At 32.1% G+C, this 27,299-nt stretch overlaps 2 protein-coding genes across 5 annotated transcripts; one reads left to right on the top strand and one right to left on the bottom strand.

Moving 5' to 3' along the window:
• Positions 1-2,084: 2,084 nt before the first annotated feature.
• Positions 2,085-8,787, bottom strand: GDH1 (glutamate dehydrogenase 1). 4 transcript variants are annotated; one of them, XM_016306681.3, is made up of 10 exons: positions 8,349-8,787; positions 5,452-5,593; positions 5,201-5,314; positions 4,816-5,037; positions 4,382-4,456; positions 4,169-4,285; positions 3,652-3,902; positions 3,143-3,218; positions 2,953-3,039; positions 2,085-2,503 (listed from the first exon to the last, which is right to left on the bottom strand). In XM_016306681.3, the coding sequence occupies exons 2-10, from the start codon at positions 5,557-5,559 to the stop codon at positions 2,318-2,320; spliced, it is 1,236 nt and encodes a 411-aa protein (XP_016162167.1). In that variant the 5' UTR covers positions 5,560-5,593; positions 8,349-8,787; the 3' UTR covers positions 2,085-2,317. The 4 variants fall into 4 exon arrangements, with proteins under 4 accessions (XP_016162167.1, XP_016162168.1, XP_016162170.1 ...); XM_016306682.3 differs by having other exon boundaries at positions 8,381-8,585; XM_016306684.3 differs by lacking the exon at positions 8,349-8,787 and adding an exon at positions 6,216-6,234.
• Positions 8,788-18,512: 9,725 nt separating this feature from the next.
• Positions 18,513-20,367, top strand: LOC148562662 (uncharacterized). Its single transcript, XM_088490949.1, has 2 exons — positions 18,513-19,017; positions 19,775-20,367. The coding sequence occupies exons 1-2, from the start codon at positions 18,513-18,515 to the stop codon at positions 20,365-20,367; spliced, it is 1,098 nt and encodes a 365-aa protein (XP_088347075.1).
• The last annotated feature ends 6,932 nt before the right edge of the window (positions 20,368-27,299 follow it).

The following is a 27,299-nucleotide window of genomic DNA, read 5'->3' as shown; positions in this document are numbered from 1 at the left end:
ATACTCACAGTATTCCGTTCGACTTTTAGCTTTCTTGTTCTTGATGGGACGAGGGGGTAGAATTTTTTCAGTGTGGCAAATCTCCCTGTAGATATCGACAAGAGAAACTCGCAGTGGGGTGTAGTTATGGTACTTTCGAGGCTTGTCTGAGCTATATTCATCCTTTTTCTTTGCTTCCTTATCCTTATCCCGAGCTTGATAAGAAAGGTTTTGTCTTGAAATTGGTTCTCTAAGTTGAAAATTTTTCTCCTTGTTGATGTACTTTTCGCTCGTTCTTGTACTTTGTACAAAGAGGTCGGATGTCACTTTGATATGGATTGAGAAAATGACCCTTCTTTGAGGCCATTAACTAACCCCATTATTACTATTTCTGGAGGTAAATTTTGAATTTCTAACCAAGCTTTGTTGAATCTTTCTATGTACGCTTGGAGAGTTTCTCCGACTTTTTGTTTAACCCCTAAGAGATTTGGAGCATGCTTAACTTTGTCTTTCTGAATTGAAAAACGGGTGAGAAACTTCCTTGCTAGATCGCCAAAACAGGTGACCGACTTGGGTGGTAAGCTATCAAACCATTTCATCGCCGCTTTGGTTAATGTCGTCGGGAAAGCCTTGCAATGAGTCGCATCAGACGCGTTGGCCAAATACATCAGACTTTTGAAGTTACTGAGGTAGTGTCTTGGGTCAGTCGTCTCGTCATAGAGGTCCATGTCGGGGCTTGTAAAGTTTCTTGGAACCCTAGCCCGCGTGATCTCTTCTATGAATGGATCTTCTCCACCAAAAGGACTTTCCTCCCAAGTTGCATGATTGATCCGATTTTGTAAGTTGGCTTCTAATTTTAGAAGCCTTTCTTCTAGTTCTCTTCGACGTCGTACTTCTCTTCGTAGGCCTTTATCAACTTCTCTTTGTCGCTCTATCTCCTACTCGAGTTGCTCTAGTCTGCCATGATGCCCGTGTACGAGTCCCATAATTTCTGTTGGGTGCGGAGGATCCTCATTCTCGGGTGGATGCACCTCTAAATTGATTCGCCTAGGATGGGGATTTTCTGACGTTCCCTTCCCATTAGGGTCACCTGCTCTATTTGATCATGAGGTATCATGAGTACTCGGTCGTCATTATGGTGCTCTGGTTCAGATTCAGATGCTGTATGTTCGTCTTCAAACTGATCGTCCGCCATGATTAGGTGTAGACTTTCAGGTTCCTCGGCAACAACGCTAATGTTCCGAGGGTTACCTGAAACTGGGTTGCTTTTGGGCCTGAACGTGAGATCCAGGCTCCTTGTGGGCAGCATCTAACTTCTGTTGATGCCGATGTGCCGCCGTCCGAGTTTCTCGTGAAGAGGTGGGGTTAGTACCTGCAAGAGACTCCAATATTTAAGTTAGCATGGATTTAAGCAGGTTTTTAGTAGATGGGGTCCTGAATATATCTGATGATGTTAGTGTATTTATAGTAGAATAGATAACTACCTTTTAGTGTAGCTTCACCTTTAATGGTGAATAACCATTTCCTTTTTCTAGGGAAGTTGTTAACATCTCCTTTCTAGATAAATGAAAGATATCTTAAAAGTTAGTTATTCTAGATAAGTAGGGCTGTGATGTTATGTCGTCTTACCCGACCTCTATGAAATCGCGTAAATGTGGTGGAAATAGAATATCTTAATTAGATCTTTATTCGTTTTGGACTTGACTATATTTTTAAATAAGAATATAAACAAATATTATATAATTTTATATATTTAATTAAATTATCATATAATAATTTTTAATTATCAACCGTTTCCTCAAGCCTTCCATTTTCCTCCCAAGCAACCCATACTCATGGGTACATACTCTCCATCCACTATTCTCAACCCCAACCAGAAATGCAACAACATCCAAACACGCACGTCCTTAACAACAATAACCGTTTGTGAAATTTTGATATTATGATTTATATTTAATTTAATGAAATAAAACGACATGTAAAACTGAACTACACAATTTTTTTTCTTTACTTCTGTTACTTCATTTTTTTTAATTTTTACTTTGTTTTGTTATAAATTTCGTTTGTATTGATAGTGCAAAAGAATATCAACTAAAAGAAGAAGATTGTACCTGAAAAAATATTTATACAAGAAGAAGTTATGGAATATGAGTCCAAGTATAGATAAGGGAAACCATTCCTTGATAAATCATATATATATGATTTCATGAAAATGTGGGATGAGAATTCTAATTCACCATTTCACCCATCACATGAAAAAGCAATTTAAAAAGGAAAACTTTGTGATTGGAACTCTTATTGAAAGCAGCAGCAACAACAGCACCATGAATTGATGATGTCAAGCTTCCCAACCCCTAAGGACAGTGGCCCTTGCAACACGGTTAACTGCAAGAGTGAAGGCTCCCATTCGAAGATCGCATTCATGAGTCTTGCACATTTCTTTCACATCTTTGAACCCTCTTGTCATGTACTTCTTTAGCTCATTGTTCACTTTCTCTTCATCCCACATGAACCCTTGGATGTTCTGTGTATGGAAAGAAACAAACATTCCAAGGATTATATATAGTATACTATAATGCTTCTACATACTATGAGTAATATACCAAATCAGTCCCCAAAGAATTTTTAGTCGGACAATTTAATTCTCAACAAATTTTAATTACCAAATCAGTCCTTAATCTTTTATTTTGTTAAACATATCAATCCTCACGTCAAATTTGGTAAAAAGTTAGACAAATCAATTCTTGTCGTTATTTGGTAAAGAATATCAGTCCCTAATAGTTTTAAAATTCTCAAAAACCAGTCCCTCCATATAGTTGAACAATCTGGGAACTGATATGTCTAACGAAATAAAATTTTGGGGACTAATTGGGTGATTAAAAATTATTGAAGACTTTTGTACGATTAAATATTTTTTAGGAACTAATTTGAAATATTACTCTTATACAATTTCATTATGTCTGATTATTTTACCTGAACCCACTCAAAGTAACTAACTGTAACACCTCCTGAATTTGCATATATGTCTGGAAGGATCACAACTCCTTTCTTCTTCAGAATCTGCAAATTACCATGGCAGTTATCAATATTGCATTTCTTGGTTATTTTTATTTCATTCTTTCCATTTTCTGGAAAAATAGAAGTGAAAAGGGAGAAAGCTAACCTCATCAGCCTCTGGGTCAGTGGGGTGATTGGCTGCTTCAATAATAAATTTGGCTTTGATTTCATTTGCATTTTCCCTTCAACCAAATAAAAGCGAAAAATAAATAAATAAGAGAATTAGATAGACCTACCCCAGATTCTGATTCATGTTTAGTACATTCATTTAGAAGGCCACGAGACAGGTGGTGATAAACTCATGCAATAAATAATTTGCTAGCATTTGAAATGAAGGTACTAAACTCACAAAGGAAAATGAATGAATCAGGTTTAATTTGCTTCAAGATGTTCAATAGTAATAATGCATTATCCCGTCTTAAGAGTTTGAAGTGGCTCATGCTTTGTATGACAAAAATGTCTAGTTTTTGTCGCATTTTCAAATCATTCAATAACTTATTTGTTGTTTGTATCTTTTAACGGTTATTTTTGCCCGCGGCATAAACTTTCGGATACCATTTTGGTAGTTTACCTGCAAACATAGATATCATTTATGTATTGTGTGGAGAAAAGTACCTATTAATGACACCCCCAAGAGCTGCTGGAAGCAGAACATCACAGTCTTCAACTAATATTGACTTAGGATCAATGGAATCACCACCATGGAATCCTTTAACTCCTTTATGCTCTTTGGAATGCTTGAGTAAGCTTGGGATATCAAGGCCATTGTTGTTCTTTATGGCTCCAGTTACATCACTCACAGCAATAACCTTTCCACCTCTCTCGCTAATTAATTGGGCAGCCCAAGATCCCACATTTCCGAAACCCTGATCACATACAAAGATGATATAAATGATGTTATGAATCAATCTCAAATTCATTAAAATACTACGTGCATCAACTTTGAAGTAAATTTACGCTTTTGCTATCAACAAAGCTAATTTTGCATTCTTTTCTTATATATAAGCTTTGGTGCAACAATCCAAAGCCTCATTTGTTGTTGTTACCACCATAATGTAGAAATAGAATGCATGTTAATTTCACAAACATAAGGATCAATTGGAGCAAAAAGTAAGGTACAAAAACTAATTACCTGTATGACAAACCGATGTCCAGATACATTCTTCCCATACTCATTAAGCACAGCCTCTGTTGCATAGAGGACTCCTCTTCCTGTGGCTGCTTCTCTGCCTAGAGATCCACCAAGATCCTAGTTTGAAAAGAAAAGGGAGTTAATTATTAAGCATTTTTTGGTGCCAGATCAATGCTAATTCAAATTATATGACAAACATCAAAAGTTGCTTACTATCGGTTTTCCAGTCACAACTGCAGGAGAATAACCATGAAATTTCGAATACTCATCTAGTATCCATGCCATTGTCTGCATATAAAATAACCAAACAGAAAGATAATATAGTACAAAATTGTAATGGGGGCATCTTTTATTTATTTGTTTATTGCATATCTATTAGTGTGTCTTTAAGTCAGCTATACATTATACAATTATAGTTACTGCTTAAGTGTCATTTTGACATTTTTATTGAACCATTTATAAATCATTGAATCAAATACCATTTGTATCATGATGCATTTATTTATAAATATACTAGAAAAAGGTCAAAAGGACAAATTATTTTGAATAGTACGTATAACATAAGTCATGTATTGATTGTTAGCAAAAGTATGATCTTGGTAATTTTATAAACAACTGCAGATTCACTGCTAAATCTTTGCACATACCTGTGGTCCTGTTCCCATATCGGGTGCAGGCACATCAGTATGAGTTCCAATCAAATCATGGATTTTCTGTGTGAAAACTCTAGTTAGCCTTTCTAACTCAGAAACACTTAGTTCTGATGGGTTACACCCTATTCCTCCTTTGGCGCCACCATATGGTATATTTGCTACCGCAGTTTTCCATGTCATTAGTTGTGCTAAAGCATTCACTTCATCTGGATCAACCTGTTTAATCCAATGTAAAACATAATTAAGGTTGAGAACTGAGAAATAGCCACTATAGGAAAGAATGAAACATAATTTGAATGGAAAATTTGTAACAAACAGTTAATCATAATTCTTTTCCCTTCAATCAAACACATCCTAAGTTAGAAAATAGAATAATAACCTCAGGATGGTATCTGATTCCTCCTTTCATAGGGCCTCTAGCATTGTCATGTTGAACCCTGAACCCAACATATGATGCTAATGTGCCATCATCTTTAGGTATGGTGCATTCAACCTGCATTGTATGGATCATGATTTTTTATTTTATTTTTTATGAACTATATGAAACAGAAGATGTGAAAACAACAAGAGTTAGAACCAATTTGCCAGAACAAACACATACAGAGAAAACCAAAGTAACTTTTCACTTACCTTGATTTCCCTGAATGGAATCAATAAACTTTTCTCAAGCTTTGAGTCCAATCCAAGAAGCCTAGAGGCCAACTTAAAGTTCCTGTTGGTAGCTACTAATGCATTCATTGTTCTTCTCCTTTTGAAACTCTATGCACTAACTCTGACACAATAATATTCAAAATCCTTTCAGCAAGAGAGATTTTCAAGCACAGAAAAGAGATCTTGCGCTGTTACTGTAATATTGATTGGCACCAAACAAATGATGTGGAATATGAAACCAGATCCATAGGATGTATTTATAGCAGAAGGTAATACATTAGAGCAAGGTGGAGTCAATGTCAACAATATAAACTAGTAAAGTATTCTAATATCCGACAAAAGAAATTGGATAAGTGCCAGCAACGTTAATAAATGATAACAATACCATGTGGATCAATATCAGCATTTAATCATGTGAGAGAATTATAAATGATAATAATAACAATAATAGAAAGAAATATATGATATCATCTGTCTTGCAACGACTAAATATGTTTTAGTTTACCATAATAATAATAATAATAATAATAATAATAATAATAAAAGGAAAAAACTTAAGACTAGATACATCTTAATTGAGTTTACATACAACTGACTTTTTTTTGTGGCAATTTATCAATGGCATGAATGATGCAGTTGCCATTTTACATTCAAAATCAACAAGATCATACAATAGGAAATAAAAATGTAAAAAAAAAGGGAGATACTGTTTTTTTCCCTGTTATATATCTTCTGGATTGTACCTTGTTTTGTGATCTAGCTTCTTTCACATCACCATGAACAAAAATTGTTACAGAAACCTAGCAAGCTACTAGGAATGTATATGTGATGAACAAAGTTTGATTTTTCTCACTTATAAGTTCAGGAACCCTTAAATACACTTGCTTATGTAGCTTATGAATGAACTGTGTAGCCAGTGTAATTATTATTATTATTATTATTATTATTGGGAAGAGGGTTTATTTTTTCAATTTTATTATTTTTATTTTTTTGCTAAAGATTTTAAAAGGAATAACAGGAAAAACTACTCTTACTATTACATCAAGAAGGGCCAAATTAGAAGTTCTGAGTGTCTCCAACATTATCTTAGGGGGCAGGATCCAGGTGAGGTTGGAACCAAGGGTACCCTTAACACAGTGACAAAAAAATAATAATAAAAGGGTAAAAAGTTATTAGTGTTTGATTTGATAATTATTAAAATTACATTCATTGCACCAACAACATTTTCTCAATTGGAGTCCCCGGGTATTTGGGAAATATGAATGTAAAGTATTCAAAGTGACACATAAGTATCTCGTGGCTTGTGTTGCCGACTATGACTTCTAATTACATAATATAATATTCTTTGTTATCTGCCAATTATAAAACGAAGCAATGCCAAAGTTTACAGCCATATATTTATACATAGAAGGTGGTGGTGCTTTTCTATTCCTATTTGTTAGTTTATATATACAATAAAACAACCCCAGTTGCCAACTTGATCTTTTCATATTTAACTGGCAATCTCTGAATCTAAGGCTTTTATCTCAGCAACACTTGGCTATTCGGAAAAAAGAATATGTTAGGAATTGCCATTTAGAAATTGATATGAGTTTAATTTTGATGCGTTGACAATGTAAAATATTTTATACTGTCGTCTATCACATTTGTTTTTTTAGATGATTATTTACGACAGTTCCATATAAAGTGTAATTATTGTTGCTAACGTAGATGCACGTGTATGCATTAAAATGAAATTCATATCTATATATAACGTAATGGGATAAGGTTGAAGTGAATTCTAAAGCAAGGGCAAGGGGATTCAACTAGATTAGCAGATGATATGAATTTATCAGAGAGTAGTTCAAACTGAATCACTGATTGGTAATCAAATCAAATCAAATAATTAATAAAAACAAAGGGATTGTTAACTCTTAAAAATGTTTGAAACGACACATGACATATGTGGCAGCCCAAAACCGTGGGAAATCTTAATTCCCACGTCAGCATATGACTAACTAGTATTTATATATGCAGTTGGTTTGAACAACAAAATGCAGATCATAACCTCTTCCAATGCACTGTGGTTCGTTCATTATTGATGTAATACAATCAGATTAAACATATTAGGCACACCCACAATTCTTATTTATATTGATGAAATCCTCTATACAAATCTGATTCAGTTTAAATCAGTGAGTTTCAAATTACCATATCACAAAATTCACTAAAAGTGAGGCGGACTAAACTCTGTAATATTAATATGCACTGATGTAATTATTAAGATAGGTTATATACATTATACTCTTTGGGTGCGATCTTTTTCTAAATCCTACTATAAATTATAATGCGAGGTGTTTGTCTATGGGACTGTCTTTTTCTATTGAGCTGTAAGCAATAAATTTTGTTTGTATAAAAGAAATACCAGCTTAAATTTTACACGGCATATGACTATTCACTCGTAAAATTAACACATGCATCAATAGTGTGATGATGCAAGTCATGTGGGACTAAGCTAATAATTCATGTCTTCAAAGCAAATAATATGCCACAGTAATTGACACGTTTTATAATTGACATACAAATAAACTGATAATAATTAAAAAAAAAAAAGAAAACAAAAGGATTGCCTCCTTTGAACAGCACTTCTAATTAACATTATTTGTGAAATTGGTAATATAATTAGTAGTGGGCTCTAAAGCACCAGTACCTCTTTATTCTAATTTAAATAAATATTAACACATAAATGAACAATTTTCCTCTATTAGTTACTACTGACATACATTGAATAACTTGTATCAATTCCAACATCAGAAAACAAGAGAGAATGAGTTAAAAAGAAAAAAACAACCAAAATTTGTTAACCCCATGCGAGAGAAAGAGATGAGAAAACATACCAAAGAAATTTAGAGAAAGCTGCTGAACTCACAGTTTCAGAAAACAGAAACAGCAATTCTGAAGCTTTTAATTAAACCGACTCCGAATCAAGTCAAAGCGAAAGACGAAGTTTAAGAGAACAGAAACAAGGGTTATAAATAGTTAAAATTGGAAGAGAAGAGAATAAGAATTGAATTCCTTACATGGAATCAAATTCAACAATGGGAAGGGGGGACTATGCCCTTTAATTAATGGTTGCAACTTATAGAACAGAAATTATTTTTTATATTGAGATTTTTTCGGTGTTATGTTGGGGAGTGAAGTTAACAGAGGTTGGATGCGAGATTGGTGACAAGTGTATCTTGCAGGTGCGCAAGAAGTTGGCACTGTCAAACTCGCAGTTGGTTGAAAAGACGTCAGTTTCATTTGGAGGGTGGCCAAAACAGTAATGATAGATCTAGAAAAATTTTAAGAGCGGACACACAAAAAAATATATATATACTAAAATAAATTTTGTTGAATATTATTAATTATATAGAGGTATAAAATTAAGAAAAAAAGTTAATGAATATTTTTTTTTAAAATATTATTCATTATATATAATTTATAAAAAAGTAATTTTTTATTTTTAAAATTTGAACTTAAAATATTTTAATTAAATTATAGATAATTTGTTATCCTAATTAATTTTTTATACGCATTTAATAATAAAAAACCGAATCAATTTGCACATTAGATACATTAATATTTATAATTTGAAACCAGAATTATATATAAATATTAAAAAAATTAAATTTGTATATAAAAAGTATGTTTATATAAAATAATAGAAACTTAATTTACAATTTTTTTCTTTCTTTTTAAAATAATTAAATTTGCTATATATTTTTTAATTTAATTTTGATATAATGTTAGTTGAAAGATTTTATGCATCTGTTTAATTATGTATTATAATTAAAATATTTTTACTATTATTTCTAAAAATAAAAAATATATTTTAAATTAATAAATTAATCAATTTATTTTAAAATTTTATATGCAACATAGGTATATATAATAGAATAAAAGATAAATAAACAAGTAATAAGGATGAATAAATTGAGAATAAAATAAAATATATAAAGTTATGAAGAGAATAAAACATTAAATTAATACCTAAACTATAAATTAAAATTTGTAATTAAAAATATCAAAAAGAGAAATAATAAAATTAGAAGATATATAGAGTTATAGAGAGCTATATAAAAAATAGAAAATTTGAAATTTATCTTTTGACGAAAAGAAGATGACCACTAAACAAGAAATAGAAAAAAAAAAGTTGAAAATATAAAAATAAGAAGAGGGTTTAAGGAAATAAAGGAGTGATGACACAAAAATTAAATTTGATTAAGTTAAATAATAATTAAAATAATAAAAAAAAAGTGAATTTAAGACTTAGACCAATTAAATTTAATTTATTTATAATAAAATTATTTAAAATTTGAAGTGAAAACACATTATATATAACTATTTAAAAAAAATAAAAAACACAGAGTGCCGCCTCATTGTTATTATTAGGATGTGATTAGGATGTATGATACGTTTCTTCTATAAATTTGGGTCTTTCTTTTCATTGTATCTAAAGGAAAAAACTTAAATTACACTATTTTAAAGTAAAATTGTCATAAAGAAAATGCGAGGGAGAGGTGAAAAAAATAAAATTTGTGTGTTTGTCTTTACAATAATAAAAATGTGATTATTAATGAAAAAAGTGTGATTTAAATTAAAATGGTACGAAATTTAATTCTACCAAAAGAACATATTATTTTACATTCAAACTATTCTCAATATGTAAGTTATTATTTTTTTTAGAATTATTTATATCAATATATACATATTATATTATTAGTGTTGTTTGTCTTTTAATATATTGATGTTATTGTCATTTTAAATATTTAGAGAAATTAATTACGTATGTTAATATTATGTTTAAGTTTATTAAAATGAGTATCTGGATGTTAATTAGAAGACAAAATACTTAATAAAAGAAAGTATTTTTTGAATTTATAATTGTTATATATTAATATTATTATGTCTAATAATATGAAAATTACTTATTATTAATTTTAAAATGTTAATAATGTGTAATACTCTGAAAATAATATGTTATTGTTGATTTTAAATTAAAATTATATATTAGTAGTAATTGAAGTATATTATTAACGTTAATGTATTTTTGATCTTCATGTTAGTAAAATATATTTATGTTAATATATTTATTTTAAATATATTATAAATAAATTATACAACATACATAAATATATTAGTAATAAACATAGTACTCGTTAAAGTATTTTTTAGCGCAATTTACTAAAATAAATAAAATAGTTTCTAATATTATTAGAATACACATTTTGTAAAATAGATATTAAAATACATTTTTTCATAAACTATATAAACCGCGACAGGGGACCCACGGTTTATAAATGAATGTAAACTGTTACAGGGTGTTGCGGTTTACGTTAGAAGCCAAAATGCACATAATCTGCGGTAGGGTGTCGCGGTTTGTGTGTGAGTTGAGAATGTGCATAAAATGATTTCAATCTCCAATTAACAAGTACCATGACTAAAATGATGTGCAATTCCATTTCGTATTTAAAGAAATAATCATTTTATCTTATTACCACACCTTGGTCGTCGAGCTTCAGGGCTTTTCACTGATGAGATGTTAGACATGGGTGAAGCATTGAAACTGGTGAAAACTATGCTAAAATTGAAGGTCCAAGTTAAAAAAATGTTCAACTGAAAGTAAAAAACATATATACACAGAAACCGCGAGACTCCTGCCGCAGTTTCTAGCTATTTTGCATATCAACATAAACTACTGTAGAGGTGCAGCTATTTACATTCATTTGTAAATCATAGGTCTACTGTCGCAGTTTATATAGTTTATAAAAAAAATACATCTTGATATTTATTTTGAAAAATGTATATTCTGATAATATTAGAAGCTATTTTATTTATTTTGATAAATTGTCCTATTTTTTATATTCATGTTGGTAAAATATATTTATGTTATATTTATTTTAAATATATTGTAAATAAATAGATTATGCAAAAATAGTTATTAAATTGTTATGCTTCTCGTAATCTCTAAATTAGTAGAAATGTCCCATCATATAAAATTTATTTGGTTAAAATATTATTTTTTAAAAATATTTTTTATAAATATATTTTTTAAGTAATTAAACTAATCTCATGCCTTACGAGATGGATAAAAAAATTAAAAAATATTTTTCGTAATTGACAACAAATTTTTGTTTTCACTTTACTCCATGGTCACGGCAATGGCGAAAAAGTGAACACCACCACCATAAAATTTAACACCTCACATGTTCATTTTAAAGAATAACTCCAAAAAATTGTCTATATTTAAATTTTTGAGCCTAGAACACCCCTCAAATTATGGTATAGACAGAACACAAAAGGGTCAATTCAATCTACATGCTGGATCAACATATTTGTGTATCTGGTTTAGTAGAACTACAACTCAACATAACATTATGATGATATATATATATATATATATTAGGAAAAATTTTAAGTATATTTAGAATACCGATATTCTAGTTATTTTAACTATTGATTTTAATTAATATATATTATATATTTTTTATAATTTAGATCAACGGTTAAAATAATTAGAACACTAGTATTTTCGATATACTTAAAACTCTTTTTATATTATATATATATATATATATATATATATATATATATATATATATATAGTCATTACTTTTAACCATTAATTCAATTTCTTTAATTTAGTAATTCAATAATATACTTTAGCTCATATTTTTACACATTAATGACAAAAAATATATATATATATATATATATATATATATATATATATATATATAAAAAGTAGTTTTATATGTGCATCTAATTATATAATGTCATATCAATAAAAATAATTATCTTTTAAATTAATTGCATAAATAATCATCTAAAAAAATAAATATAATTATATGATTTTATAAAATACTTTACACCGTTAGTGTATTAAAATTAAATTCATATATAATAGAAGTAAAAAGAAAAAAGTGGGTTGCAATTTATAACCGGCAAAGTGAAGTGACTATAACTTCGAAGATAATAGCCAAAATGCATGTATTATGCTAAGTAGTTTAGTTTCAAACCATTTAATAATTCTTAGAATGAAAATATTTTTATGTAAAAGGTTACTTAAATATAAATGGCTCCAAAGGGGTACTTGAATCCAACGCGATTCCCACATAAACAGCACCAACCTAACACAAACATAATCACAAACACATCGTAGGCATTCTTTTTAGCTTTTTTCCAGAAGGGTGTTTTGCATATGCTGATAATGTGATACCCCACTCTTACAACTTTTTATTTTGATCTCCTCTTTTCTCTGCCTTTGATGTGGACGACACACGAAAATAACCATTGATTTTTGTTCACTAGTAGTGTCATCTTTGGAAGAATAATGCCCCCTCTTTTTCACACGCCACAAAAAGGAGGAAATTTTATGTGTTTTGGACTTTAGCTACACTGAATAAGATTCACGCGATGTTTGAAAAGTTAAATTAATTATACTATATAATATAAATTTAAAAATGTTATATTATTTATAAATTAATTAAATAATATGTAGATTAATATTAAATTTAAAGATTAATTTATAAAAAATTATAATTTATATATAATTTAATATAATTATTTAAAAACAGAAAACAACGAAAAATATACAACAAAAAAAATCTTGTGAAGTTAGTCTTTTTTTTTTTTCAATATTAACTTATGTATATTTTCTAATATTTTTATATAATATAAAACTTTCTTATATACTTTATTATAAAATATAATTAATTTTAAAAAGTTATGTTTCTTTTTATTTATTTGTGTGAATATTTTTTATAAATAAATTATTCGAATTTTGAGAAATAAATTATATTTATTTGTTGATATTTTTGAGTAGATGATATTCTATAGTGTAATTTTTGAAGTTTTTCTTTAGTGTATTTGGAGATTTTTTTTTTTTAAAAAAAAAAAAAGAGAGAAAAAATAATTGAGAATGAGAATATAAAAATGTAGTGTAACATTATAAATATACTTTATTAATTAATTATGATATATTGAAATATATGTATATTAAACAAATGTTAATGTATCATTATATATTTTAAATATTTGTAATTGAAATTTATTTCTTTTTGATAGACTTGTGTTTGTGTACTAAAAATATAAACCTTTTTGTACATAAATAATTTTATAATGACCTAAGAACATGGTCAAAAAAAGAGTCAAGTTCCTCCTAAAGGTATTGGGTAAAAGGATAGAACTCAAAAGAGCACCTTGAGGAGTTGAATTTCTCTTCAGTGGAACTATATTGGTGGAAGTGGATTGGTTGGATTTGGAGTGTAAATGTGTCATCTAATTAAAAGAAAACCAAACTAGATGTCCCTTCACTAATGTCACGTGTCATGAGCTTTAGTTTAACTTGTGTGAATCAACTTTTTACCTTTTCAGTTGACAAAACTTGAGGTGACAGGAATACCTAAAGATATTTGGGATAAAAGGAGTAAATCAAATATCAGACTAAAAACCATTGGATAATAGATTTCTTCTTATAAATGGTTTTACACTATAAAAAGGACCTTAAACCACCTCTTTAAAACACATCTTTACCTTCTTTTTCACTTCTGAAGCTGAGAAGCTAAAAAAATCCATCTTTTTCTCTCCCTAAATTTCCTCTCATTGTTCATTATTTCCATTCATCACCCTCACGAGTAAAAACTGACATTTGGCTGTTCCACCAAAACACTCAACAACCATTAACCAACCCCTGTCTACCTTAAACAAAGCTCGTTCATCCTCTTGTGACATTAGTGGAGGTCTCAACACTTGTTCTCCACATTTATTCCTCATTATTAGTTCTTGTATTGCTTATTTGTCATTAATAGAAGTGTTTTCCTCACAAGTATACTTACCCCGAATCTCTCACCTTAACCATTATTTTTCACTTAATCTATTTTTCACGAAACTCACCCGAATTACCTGGCGACTCCACTGGAGAGGAACACTTCGACGTGATGGCTCAATCTAGCAATACTCATCTTGGGCAGAATCGACCACCTAAGCGACGTTCAATAACCCCTCAGAACCTCAACCTCAGCTTGGGATCACCTCAAGATGAGGACAGGCACAACCAAGAAGAAGAACACATGGAGCAGCAGAATCTGGGTGCAGGAGAAGAAGGAGCTCATGCCTACGCGAGTTTCTTCACACCCCATGCTGGAGGTACCGCTGGCATGCACACTCAGGGATCAAGTGAGGTATAGAACCCCCTCACCGCCTCCATTCGCAAATCAGGAGAATATGGAGGAAGACGAGAACACCCCGTCACTCGTAGGGAGTTGGCGCGTATTCTAAATCGCAAGAGAGAAGCAAGTGAACCCACTTGGGAGATAAGTCCACCATTTGGCATCATATTTTGGCAAAACCCTATCCTAAGGGGTACCAACCACCTACCTTTCGTAAATTTGATGTACCGAAAGTGCCAAAGAACACATCTTGTCATTCTTAGATAACCTCGGAGTGTTCAGGAACCACCAGGAGCTCAAGATCAAGGAGTTCTCAAAATCACTGACAGAAAGGGTATTCACGTGGTATTGCAAGTTGAAAGCCAATAGCATCAACACCTGGGAGCAATTAGTGATGGAGTTCTGCAACAAGTTCCTAGAAGAGGAACCCTCTATGCACATCATGGACCTGGGGAGAGTGAAACAAAGACAAGGAGAAGGATTGGTAGCATTCATCAAGAGATACAGAGATCAAGCTTTACTTTGTATAGACACTCTCCCAAAGCCACAATTGGTGTACGGGTGTATTAGAAACGTGGAAGATGGATCCCAAATTTATCTTTCTATGAGCAACATAAACACTTTCTCTGAGCTCTTAAAGAGAGCATCTGACATAACCGAGGCAATGAAGCGCAATGGAAGGAGATCTAGAGAAGTTTCTCCTCTGGAGGTGTGTGCCGCTGATGGTAGGGGCAAAAGTAGTTCCTATTCTAGGGGTGCTAAGAGAAACAGTCCTCCACCCCCGCTACCTCTCTCCATAGCTCAGGCCATGGTTGTCGTAAATAGATAGTTTGAGGATGGAACATTAAACCCCATAATAGATAGAGAGCCACCAACACTTGAAGACTTGAGAGATACAAAATATTGCATGGTACACCTAAATAAGAGTCATGGGTTGGCTGATTATTATGTGGTGAGGACGATGTTTCATAGGCAAGTGAAGGAAGGGAAGATACTCCTAAATGGAGAACAAAACCAAGAAGGTGTAAAAAGCACTCCTTTTCTTCAACATGATGTTGGAATGATAGGCGTTGAAGGAGAGGTAATGCTAACAGAGATCATAGATGAAGCAGAAGAGATGGTCACCATGGAGGAGTCCTTGGATGAAGGCACATTGACAAGAGGTCTTTTGAAGTCTCGAGGTTGTAGAATCATGTTCAACCAACTTGGCTTGGAACCCCACATTCAGAAAGAAGTGGCTAGAACTCTAATAGGAGTCGTTCAGAAGCATGAAAAAAGTTTTGGGGGTTTCAACGCTCCACTCACAAGATTAGCAAAGGCCCATGCAAATGCCCTGGTATTTCGGGACCCTGACTCATTCAATGGGGAGTTCTACCATAATAAACCATTGTACGTGGAAGCAAAGGTAGAAGGCATGAAGGTCAGAAGGGCCTTTGTGGATGCTGGATCGGGGGTAAATATCATACCCACCCATATATTTCTAGAAATGGGAGGTTCTGCTGATCAGATAAGACCTACTCAAGTAGGGCTCAATGCTTTTAATGGAGTGGGTGTAAAATCTAAAGGGTGTGTTAATGCTGTCTTGGAAGTTAGCCCCATAAAGACCAATAATAAGTTTTATGTGGTGGATGGAAGCTCTAGCTACCACATCCAACTGGGGCGTCCATGGATTCATTTACATCGGTGCGTTCCTTCAAGTTGGCATCAATGCATAAAGTTTAGCTGAAGAGGGAAGGATATTAGCATCTCAGCCACTGTAACACCCTTTGATGCGGGAGAAGCACATTTAGTGGATGCGAATTTTCATGAAGAGCTTGCGTTACCAGGGGTCAACAAAATAAGGCCTGTGCGGGAATACGCCATCGGAAAACCCAGCCAAAAAACAGTACGAAAGAACACCCTGATGGAGGAAGCACAAAAAAAAACACCAAAAAACAAGCAACAGCAATCGAAGACCTAGGGCTTCGTAAGGAAATTCTTCCAGGTGGAGGATATAGGTGGTGTATCCTATAAGAACTCGGGGGTCCAGCGGAGGAAAATTACCAAAACTCCCCTGGCCCTGACATCCTAAGTGTACAAGGGAAAGAACATCTTCAAAGCAACATAGAAAATGCCCCTCTCTAACTCCAAGATGAAGCGAAGCAGAAGGAGGAGGAATTGGGAGAGATTAATTTAGGGACTGAAGAACACCCGAGGCCTTTGTTCGTGTGCAAAGCTCTAGGGGAGAAGGAGAAAAGGGATTTGACAGTGCTTTTAACAGAGTTCAGAGATGTGTTCGCTTGGAACTATGATGAAATGCCGGGGTTAAATCCAAACCTGGCAACCCACAATTTAGCTGTGAGGAAAGGAGCAACTCCTGTCAAGCAAGCTCCTAGAAAATTCTCCAACGAAATAGAAGCTCAAGTAAAGAAAGAAATCGAAAAGTTACTCGCAGCCAAATTCATCAAACTAATACAACACCCCTCTTGGTTAGCCAACATAGTACCAGTGAAAAAGAAGATGGGCAGATCCGGTGCTGCATGGATTTTAGAGATCTAAACAAAGCTTGTCCTAAGGATGATTTTCCTCTGCCAGATGTTAATAGAATGGTAGATGCTACAGCCGGATTTGAAAGGTTCTCCTTCATGGATGGATTTAGCGGGTACAATCAAATTAGAATGGCTCTGGGAGATGAAGAAAAGACAGCATTTCAAACACCCGTAGGTAATTTTTACTATACTGTCATGCCTTTTGGCCTAAAGAATGCTGGAGCAACCTACCAAAGAGCCATGACTGCTATATTCCACGACATAATGCATGACTTTGTGGAAGACTATGTAGACGATTTGGTTGTCAAGTCAACATCCGAGAAACAACACACAGAACACCTCAGAGCTGTGTTCACTAGATGCAGAAAGTATAGACTCAAGATGAACCCCATGAAATGTGCCTTCGGGGTGTCATCTGGAAGGTTCTTGGGATTCAGAGTCCACAAAGGAGGCATTTTAGTTGACGAGGATAAGATTAAAGCTGTCCAAGATATAGAACCCCCGAAAGACATCAAGGAACTTCAGAAGTTCATAGGCAAGCTGGGGTACATTCGAAGGTTCATACCAGCATTAGGGGAGTTCTTAGGACCCCTAAGACCTTTGTTGAAAGAGAAGAACACCTTCAAGTGGGAACAATGCAACCAAGCTGTAATGAACAAGATCAAGGACGTTCTCACATCCACTCACACCATGACTTCCCCTCAACCTAGTGCACCATTGAAGGTATACTTAGCGGTAGGAGAGGAAGTAGTTAGTGGGTTAATTGCACAAGAAGGTGAAGGTAAAGAGAAATCCATTGCTTATGTTAGTAGAGCCATGAAAGGGCCAGAACAAAGATACTCCTCACCAGAGAAATATTGTCTCGCTCTGGTGTACATCTCACAAAGATACCGACACTACTTTCAAGCACACCAAGTAGAAGTCGTATCAAAAAATGAAGGTCTCAGATTTTTAATCGAAAAGCCAATGTTGACTAGAAGAATGAGTCGTTGGGCACTCCTAATAAGCGAATATGATGTAAAATTGGTAACACCTACCACCATTAAGAGCCAAGTTTTGGCTGACCTTTTGTCAATATGTCCTGAAATCAACGATTGAAGATTTGCCGGATCAGATTCCAGGAACAATAGAGACTGTTCATGCTTGCAATGAAGAGGAAACATGGACCCTCATGTTTGATGGAACACCCTCGAATCCTCAAGGAGGGGCAGGAGTTGTCCTTACAGACTCCCATGGAAGAAATCTGCCCTTCATGTTTTGATTGGATTTCTCTTGCACCAACAATGAGGCAGAGTATGAACCGCTAATGTTCGGTCTAAATATGGCTCAAGAAGTTGGTATCAAGAAACTCCATGTCAAAGGAGACTCGAACCTAATAATACAACAGATCCAAGGAGGGTACGACACGAAGGAAAGAAGTCTAGCCTTATACAGAGAACAAGTGTGGCGCATGATGAAGGTATTTGATAAGATCTCATTTGAGCATGTACCCCGAACAGAAAATAAGTATGCGGATGATTTAGCAACATTGGGATGTAGAATCACTATTCAAAATGGACAACATGCTTTAGAACACCGGGTAGCTGAAAGTTCTGCTAAAGAAGAAAGGATGTCCGTGAAAGGAAAAACTAATGATTGGCGAACGCCTATACATGAACAGCTCAGAACGCTCAACATCACCAAAGAAACAAGAGGATTTACCCTCCTCAATGGAAAAATGTTCAAAAAAAGCAATGATGGACTCCTCATAAAATGTGTAGGAGAAGAGGAAGGGAAAGAAAAAGCAGAACAACTGCATGGAGCCACTTGCGGAGAAGAGGGCCCCGGTTTGTACCGAAGGCTCTAGAGGTGGGGCATTTATTGACCGAAAATAAAGTCTCATTGTAATGAATTATAAGCTTCCTGCAAGGCTTGTCAAGAAACAAAAAAGTACGCAGATATGTAATGTTCACAATTGACAACTACCTATCATAGAGTACCTCGATGCTGGAGTTTTACCTTTAGAAAAAATAGAAGCTGAGAGATTGAAGAAGAGATTAGAACGCTACTTCTTGCAGAAAGGTGAATTGTTCAAGAAAAGTTTTACCAGGGAGATGCTGAAATGTGTTCGAGATGAAGAAAAAGACGGAGTCTTAGAAGAAGTCCATCAAGGAGTATGTGAAAGACACCAAGGAGGAAGAGCCTTGTGGTATGAACTAATCAGGATTGGCTATTACTGGCCAAAAATGAAGGAAGATGCAATCAACTGGGTCAGGAGGTGTCCGCAATGCCAAAAGTATGCAAACTTGATACATGCGTCAAGCGTGCAGAAGAACAGCCTCAAAACACCATACCCATTCCATACATGGGCGGTAGATTTTGTGGGACCGATCAACCCCATCAATAGAAAAGAAATGGATTCTAGTTGCAACAAAAAGTTTCACCAAGTAGGTAGAGGCTGTGGCTGTCAGGGAAGCAAATGCTGAAGCAGTAGTGAGATTTATCAAAGAAAATATAATATGTAGGTTCGGACTGCCAAGCGTTCTAGTGTCCGACAATGGAACCCACTTTGTTAATCAAAGAGTGTGGGGTGTTCTTGAACAGTACCAAATCAAACATCACAAGTCTTCCCCTACTACCTGCAAGGCAATGGCCAGGCAGAGGCTACTAATAAGAGCCTTTTGAAAATATTCATAAAGATGGTGACCGATGCCCATAAAGATTGGAGTGAATACCTACCACTTGCTCTTTGGGCTTACAGAACAACCAGGCATGGAACAACCGGAGTAACACCCTTCTCGTTGGTTTATATGGTTGAAGCTGTACTGCCAGCAGAGATTGAAATACCTACTGCCAGGATGTTGTTAGATGAAGCAAGGGATCGTGAAGCTGAGTTGCAAGAGTTGGAAGGAAAAAGAGAAGTTGTGGGAAGCAAGATAGAAGAATACCACCGAAGACTAGCATTAGCTTATGACAAGCATGTTCGGCTCAGGGTGTTCCTAGAGTGTGATCTGGTACTAAAATCAGTAGATGCAGTAATGAGAAAGATGTCTTTGCCAAAATGGGCTTCCAAATGGGAGGGTCCTTACATTGTTTCCGAAGTACACCCCAATGGACACTGTATCCTGCTGGACCCAGATCATGGAACAATCACTGCCCCCATCAATTTCAAGTATGTCAAGAAGCACTATGCCTAATTTCAATTTTAGTAGTTAGAATTTCAATTCCAAAAGGCTTCTTTATCAAGAGCCAATGTTTATGTTATATTAGTCTGCAAGCATCCTGCAATGCATGAAAAAACTGCATTAGCAATCATACACTCAAAAGTTGTGAATGATGCATCTTAAGAAATTTGCAGTACAAAATATTTCTATAAAGCGAAGTGCCACATCCTCCAAGCTCCTAAAAAAGAGAGCATAAATAGGGTAAGAAAGTTTTAGGTACCTTCTTTTTTTGGCCTAAAAAAAAAGACAAAAAAAATAGCAGTAGATAATCCTGCTCTTCTTAGAAGCATACACTCTCCATGCAAACAAAAAAAATGTGTATCCAAAATATAATGATCACACAAGAAGGTAAAATCCCTGGAGAATTATGCATATTATAAAAAAAGGAGAAACATAACACCCAAAAAAGGTGTACAATGAAAGTCATAGAAACAGCAGGACAAAAAAATACTTTGTCAAAGCGTTACATATTTTACAAAATAAAGTGCTGAAAAACTATCACAGCCACAAAATATCACTGTAAGAAATCACAGAAGAAGCAGCCTCCTTATGCTTGGCCAATTGCCCTCGCTCCAGGCTGACGCTGGCTAACCTAGCCTTCATGGTGTTCAATTCAAATCTAAGCTTGTTAACATTTTCTTGAAGAGCAGAAACATCAGAAGAGAGAACGTGATACTCTTTAGACAATAATTTTTCTCTAGCAAGATCAGAGACCCCAGGTGGAGGCTCCAGTTTAGCAGAAAGATTCTCAAGCCAACGACCACTAAATTTAAATAACTTAAAGTTATTTAGATAATTTTCTACCATATTTCGATGAGTACCCCACAAGTCTGCAAGGGAGTGCGAAGTAAAGAAATCCCAGGCGTCCAGTAAAGCTTGATACCCAAACTTCTTGAAAAGGCAATTTAGGTTATTTGGAAGCAAGAAGGAAGGAGTTCGGGATGCAATCTCTGATAACAAGTTCTTCGCATCGCCATCGAAATGCTCAAACTCATCACGGACAGAAACTGAAAAGAAAAACAAACAAGTAAGGAAACACATTTTTTCTATCAAGAACTTATAAAATGCTAGCACGCCTGACAAATAAAAAGAAATACAATGGAACACGCAAGAAGAAGAAGAAGAAGAAGAAGAAGAAGAAGAAGAAGAAGAAGAAGAAGAAGAGTAAAACAGTTGTACCTGCACCAGGAAATGCCGCTCGGATCGGAGCAACATCACTTCTAGTAGGATCCCCTTGGCAGGTAACATCCGGCTCAATGTCAACATTGTTCTTAGCACATGCTATTGCTTGTGGGTCATCTCGAATAACATCTTGGGTAGTACCCTCATCAGGGATGTCGCCGATAACAAATGAATTAGGAGAGTCCCTACTGACCCTTTCTTGAGAGCTCTCATCGCCTACATTTACCGGATCAGAAGGTGCATTTGGAATTGTTTTCATTTTATCCAAAAGACGATGAGACCTACGCTTCACAGCATTTTCAGATAAGCTAACCACATCCTTACCATGAGACTGTGATGACTTAACAAAGCAAGCAGCGACAGAAGAACCTTTAGCTTTTGCTATCGAAGAAGGAGAAATTTCTGAGCTAGTGAAAATTGGTGAAGGCGTAGCATCAATGGAAGGCCCAGGTGATTTTTTAAGAGACCTCTTTGCAACCTTAACATTTGAACTCTCCACTTTACTGCGCTTGACCACTTCAACAGTAATAACTGAATCATCAAATTTTCTCTTTGAAGAAGGTGGATGTTTGTAACACCTGACGCCCAAGTCTACAAAACACTAGCACAGAAGATACAACAGTCAAACACACAAATCCCAAAAAAAAAAAAGAAAGAGACGAAAAAGAAGTGAAGAAACAAAAAACAAGAATCAACAAAGAGCAGATATTACTTGCAATGGTCGAAGGAGAAAGGTTGCCAGTCATGAAATATGGATCCTTGATCAAAACTAGAATAAATGATCTGACATCTGGAACGGAGATATGCTTCTTCATACGCATAAGGTAATTCACATACTCCATTGTAACTCCACCATCCCTATCAAGAGGAACAACCAAGCAGGGATTGTACTTCGGGAGTTCCTTTTGAAACAGAAAAGAAAGGAGGGTCCAAAAAAGGTTTCTTAATCAGAGGATGATCCACAAAAGTAGCCCTCTTATCTGATGGTTTAACCCAAGGTTGGGGATAGATTCAGAAAATCCGATTGCATATTCTTGAGGAACATCATCAATATCATCCACAGAAGAGTCAGTGCCCGAACTATTACTAGAGTCCTCTGGGTCACTATCCACTATCTCAGCAAGTTTCACACGAGGCATGACGAAAAAAAGAAACAATTCCTAAAAGAAAAAGAAGAGGAAAGAAGGAGAACAATAACAACAAAATAGAGTGAATATCAAGATCACATGAATACTAACGACAAAAATACTCAACACCAAGAACAAAATCGAAAGAGTACCAATATCATCACAATCCCAACCATAAGATTTCCAAGAACACCAACTCAAAATATAAAGGAGAATATTGTAGAACACTCAAGAAATTCTGAAAAAGGCAAAGAAACATCGCGTGTCAAGAAAACAACCAAGGAGTTCTCAAATGAAACAAAAAGCAAAGGTATGAAAATTATTCATCATATTCTTTACTTGATAAGGCCAGTAACTTGTCATATCATCACAATATCATATTTTATTTGGTAAAGTATATGAAAATATTGCAAGATATTATACGTTTATAGCATTGAAAGAATACGAATATTGAATACTAGTAAATTGCTCTAATTGAAAAAATTTATAAACAAATTACTTATGAGTTATGACTACTATACAAGAAAAGTTCTTACTTTTAAATATCTATTTTATAGTTACAAATGAACATTGTTCATAATTTTTTATTCAATTTCTTTTTTTTATTATTTGTGATTTCATTTGAAATATATGCAAATGAGGATATAACATCCAAGTTGTAAGGTGAAAGATCTTTATCAAATAATTCCTATATCTAATTCCAAAATTAGCAATCCAATATACATGGGGTTGAGAGGGATTACATGATAACAAAGGCAAATAACATGATAATAATAAGGATTCAGAGTAACAAGAGTAAATCAGATTAGAGTAACAAAAGATTAGAATAATACAAAAAATATCAAATATATAATAGCAAATATTCAAGTGTCAGAATCTCATACAAGAAAATAGGAGTACACATTAGATGACAAAAAAAGGAGCAACGCTGAAGACAAAAGCAAAAAAAAGAAGAAAAAGAGTCTTACCAAATAAGAAAACAGAGTAAAAAGACAAAGCGAAGTTGAATGTGGGAGTGTCTTTTACCCTAAGAAAAACTCCCAATTGTTGAAGAAACCAGAAAGTTTGGATGGTAGTGGTAATAATAGTGATGATACTGAAAATACTGCTGTGTAAAAAATGCCCTAGTAGAGATGATGAGGAACACGCTCTCTCCTATCCTTCCAGGTGTTCTCTCTCCTTATGTGTCTCTCCAATTTTTCCAATTTTTCAGGTACTCAAATTTAAAATGCGTCCAATTAAAAAGGTAAAAGTTTCTCCCCTTCTTATTTTCTTATATATATATATATATATATATATATATATATAATTATTATATTAAATCAAATCATCCCTCTTTTTTCATTTAATATAATAATAATAATAATAATAATAATAATAATAATATTATTATTATTATTATGTACACATGTATACACTACTTTTAAAAAATAAATACATGCGTACATACAAATAAGTTATGAATATATGTATTTACTAATCTTATTTATTTATTTATTTTCTATTAATATTTAAAATATTTGTACAATAACATTATTTTATTTATTTTTTATGAGTGCATAATCATATTCAAATTATACAGACATATTTATATTTGAATATTATAATATTTACAAATACATATATTATTATAACAAAAAAATAAATAAAAGAAGGAAAATTTGATTCTTTAGAATTATGATATGTTTTAAAAAATATATATTATTTTGATATTTTGTTTAAAAACAAATTAAAATTATTATAATTCTATTGAGTACAAAAAAAGTTCAATGCAGCTTGAGCATTGAGGGAATATTTTGTACCCTCAAAGATTGGATGAGGCTTATGATTGTGTACTAAAAATATAAATATTTTTTGTACATAAATAATTTTTATAATGACCTAAGAACATGGTCAAAAAAAGAGTCAAATTCCTTCTAAAGGTATTGGGTAAAAGGATGGAACCCAAAAGAGCACCTCGAGGAGTTGAATTTCTCTTTAGTGGAACTATATTGGTAGAAGTGGATTGGTTGGATTTGGAGTGTAAATGTGTCATCTAGTTAAAAGAAAATCAAACTAGATGTCCCTTCACTAATGTCACGTGTCACGAGCTTTAGTTTAACTTGTGGGAATCAACTTCTTACCTTTTCAGTTGACAAGACTTGAAGTGACAAGAATACCTAAAGATATTTGGGATAAAAGGAGTAAATCAAATATCAGACTAAAAACCATTGGACAATAGATTTTCTTTTCCAAATGATTTTACACTATAAAAAGGACATCAAGTCACCTCTTTAAAACACATCTTTACCTTTTTTTTTACTTCTGAAGCTGAGAAGTTAAAAAATCCATCTTTTTCTCTCCCCAAATTTTCTCTCATTGTTCATCATTTCCATTCATCACTCTCACGAGTAAAAACTGGCATTTGCCTGTTCCACCAAAACACTCAACAACCATTAACCAACCCTTGTCCACTTTAAACAAAGTTCGTTCATCCTCTTGTGACATTAGTGGAGGTCTCAACACTTGTTCTCCACCTTTATTCCTCATTATTAGTTCTTGTATTGCTTATTTGTCATTAATAGAAATATTTTCCTCACAAGTATACTTACCCCGAATCTCTCACCTTAACCATTATTTTTCACTTAATCTATTTTTTACGAAACTCACCCAAATCAACTTGTAACTAAAAATTATTAGAGAAAATTCCACTCACCTCTCCTGCGAGATGCTAAAATGATACTCACATCCCCTCTATTTATAAGTACATTCTCCTCCCTTATAACTTTTAAAAAATCTCCTTTTTAATCCATTTTAAATTTTTTGTTTTAACTAATGTTAATTTTATCTATTTTTTTAAAAAAAAAATATTTTTTATGAAAATATCCTTTAGTAAATATTTTATTTTTTGTCATTAAATTTTGCTTACCAAAATACAGTTTAATAAATTATTTTTTAATTGATTAAATTGTATTTTTATCAAAATATTTTTTAAAAATTTAATAATTAAATTATTTTTTAAAGATTTCCTTCAATAATTTTTTTAATTATTAAACTATGATTTTACCAAAATTTTTGTTAATAATTTATTTATATTTTACTATTAATTTTTCGATATCAATATATATTATTTTAATATTAAAAAAACTCTTAATAAGATTATTTTTCAATATCAATATATATTAATTGTTATACATATTAATAATAGTAATATTTTTTATTTAATGTTAAAATAATATACATTAATATCGAAAAATTAATAATAAAATATAAAAAAATTATTCACAAAAATTTTGATAAAATCATAATTTAATAATTAAAAAATTATTGAAAGATATTTTAGAAAAAAATAATTTAATTATTAAATTTTTTTAAAATTATTTTGATAAAAATAAAATTTAATTAATAAAAAATAATTTATTAAATGATATTTTGGTAAGTAAAGTTTAATGATAAAAAAATAAAATTTTTTTAAAGAATATTTTTGTAAAAAATAATTTATTTTTTGAAAAATAGATAAAGTTAACATTAGTTAACACAAAAAATTTAAAATGGATTAAAGAGGAGATTTTTTAAAAATTATAAAGAAGGAGAATGTATATTTTTTAAATAGAGAAGAGGAGAGTGTCATTTTAGCATCTCACAGGAGAGGAGAGTTTAATTTTCTCAAATTATTATTATTATTATTATAGTTTTAATATAGATATTAATTATATTTAACCATTTTTTTAAATTCAATTGAGTAATAATAGATATTAAATTTAATTATTTTTGTATCATTTCTATATAAAATATTTATTATTTTTATTTTACAAAATTGTAAAATTGTCATTTATGCAAAATTGCAAACGTGACACAATTACATAAACCAATATAGCACAAGCTTGAATAATAAGATTGTATAATTTTTTGTATAACAAAAATAGATGAACATCAATGTTATCCCAGAAAATCAATACAATTGGAACAAAAATGCGTACAAACTAAAAATTAGTCACTAAATTAATTATATATAATTATTTTTAATGTATATTTTATATTTTAATATATATTTTATAAATGTGACTAATTTTTAATATATAACTAATATAATTATAAAAATAGATATAATTAGATAAATTACAGATTTTTTTATGGAGAAATTGAATTAAAATATTAAATAAACAAGTTATTTTTATAACTAAATCCAATTAATTAAATCTCTCTTCTTCTTTCTATGCCTCTCCTATTTCCTCATTTTTTTCTTTTTCAACTAAAATTTTTGGTATCAATCCTTTAGTTATTGAACCAACTTAGTTAAGGACTTGTTTAGATAAGTTTTTATGATTTTTTTAAATAGTCTTTTTTTATAAGATATTTTAAGAAAATAAAAATAATTTTATATTTGAATATTTCATATAAAAATATCTTTTTATTTAATAACCATATTTGAACAATAACATAAAAATATTTATTTATTTATTTATTATGTTAAAAATATTTTTTTTAAAAAAATTAAAAAAATGTAAATTGTAGCTTTTAAAATTTTTTTTAATATTTTTTACTTTTATCACTCTAATTTTACTAAATATACTAAAAAATAAAAAATATTTTTCAATAAAAAAAGAATTTTTTCTA

Source organism: Arachis ipaensis, chromosome B6, assembly GCF_059453495.1.
Source record: "Arachis ipaensis isolate K30076 ecotype BB chromosome B6, ASM5945349v1, whole genome shotgun sequence".
Classification (NCBI taxonomy): Eukaryota; Viridiplantae; Streptophyta; class Magnoliopsida; order Fabales; family Fabaceae; genus Arachis; species Arachis ipaensis.
The sequence above is the reverse complement of the archived record's forward strand: the minus strand, read 5'-3'. Positions and strand labels throughout refer to the sequence as shown.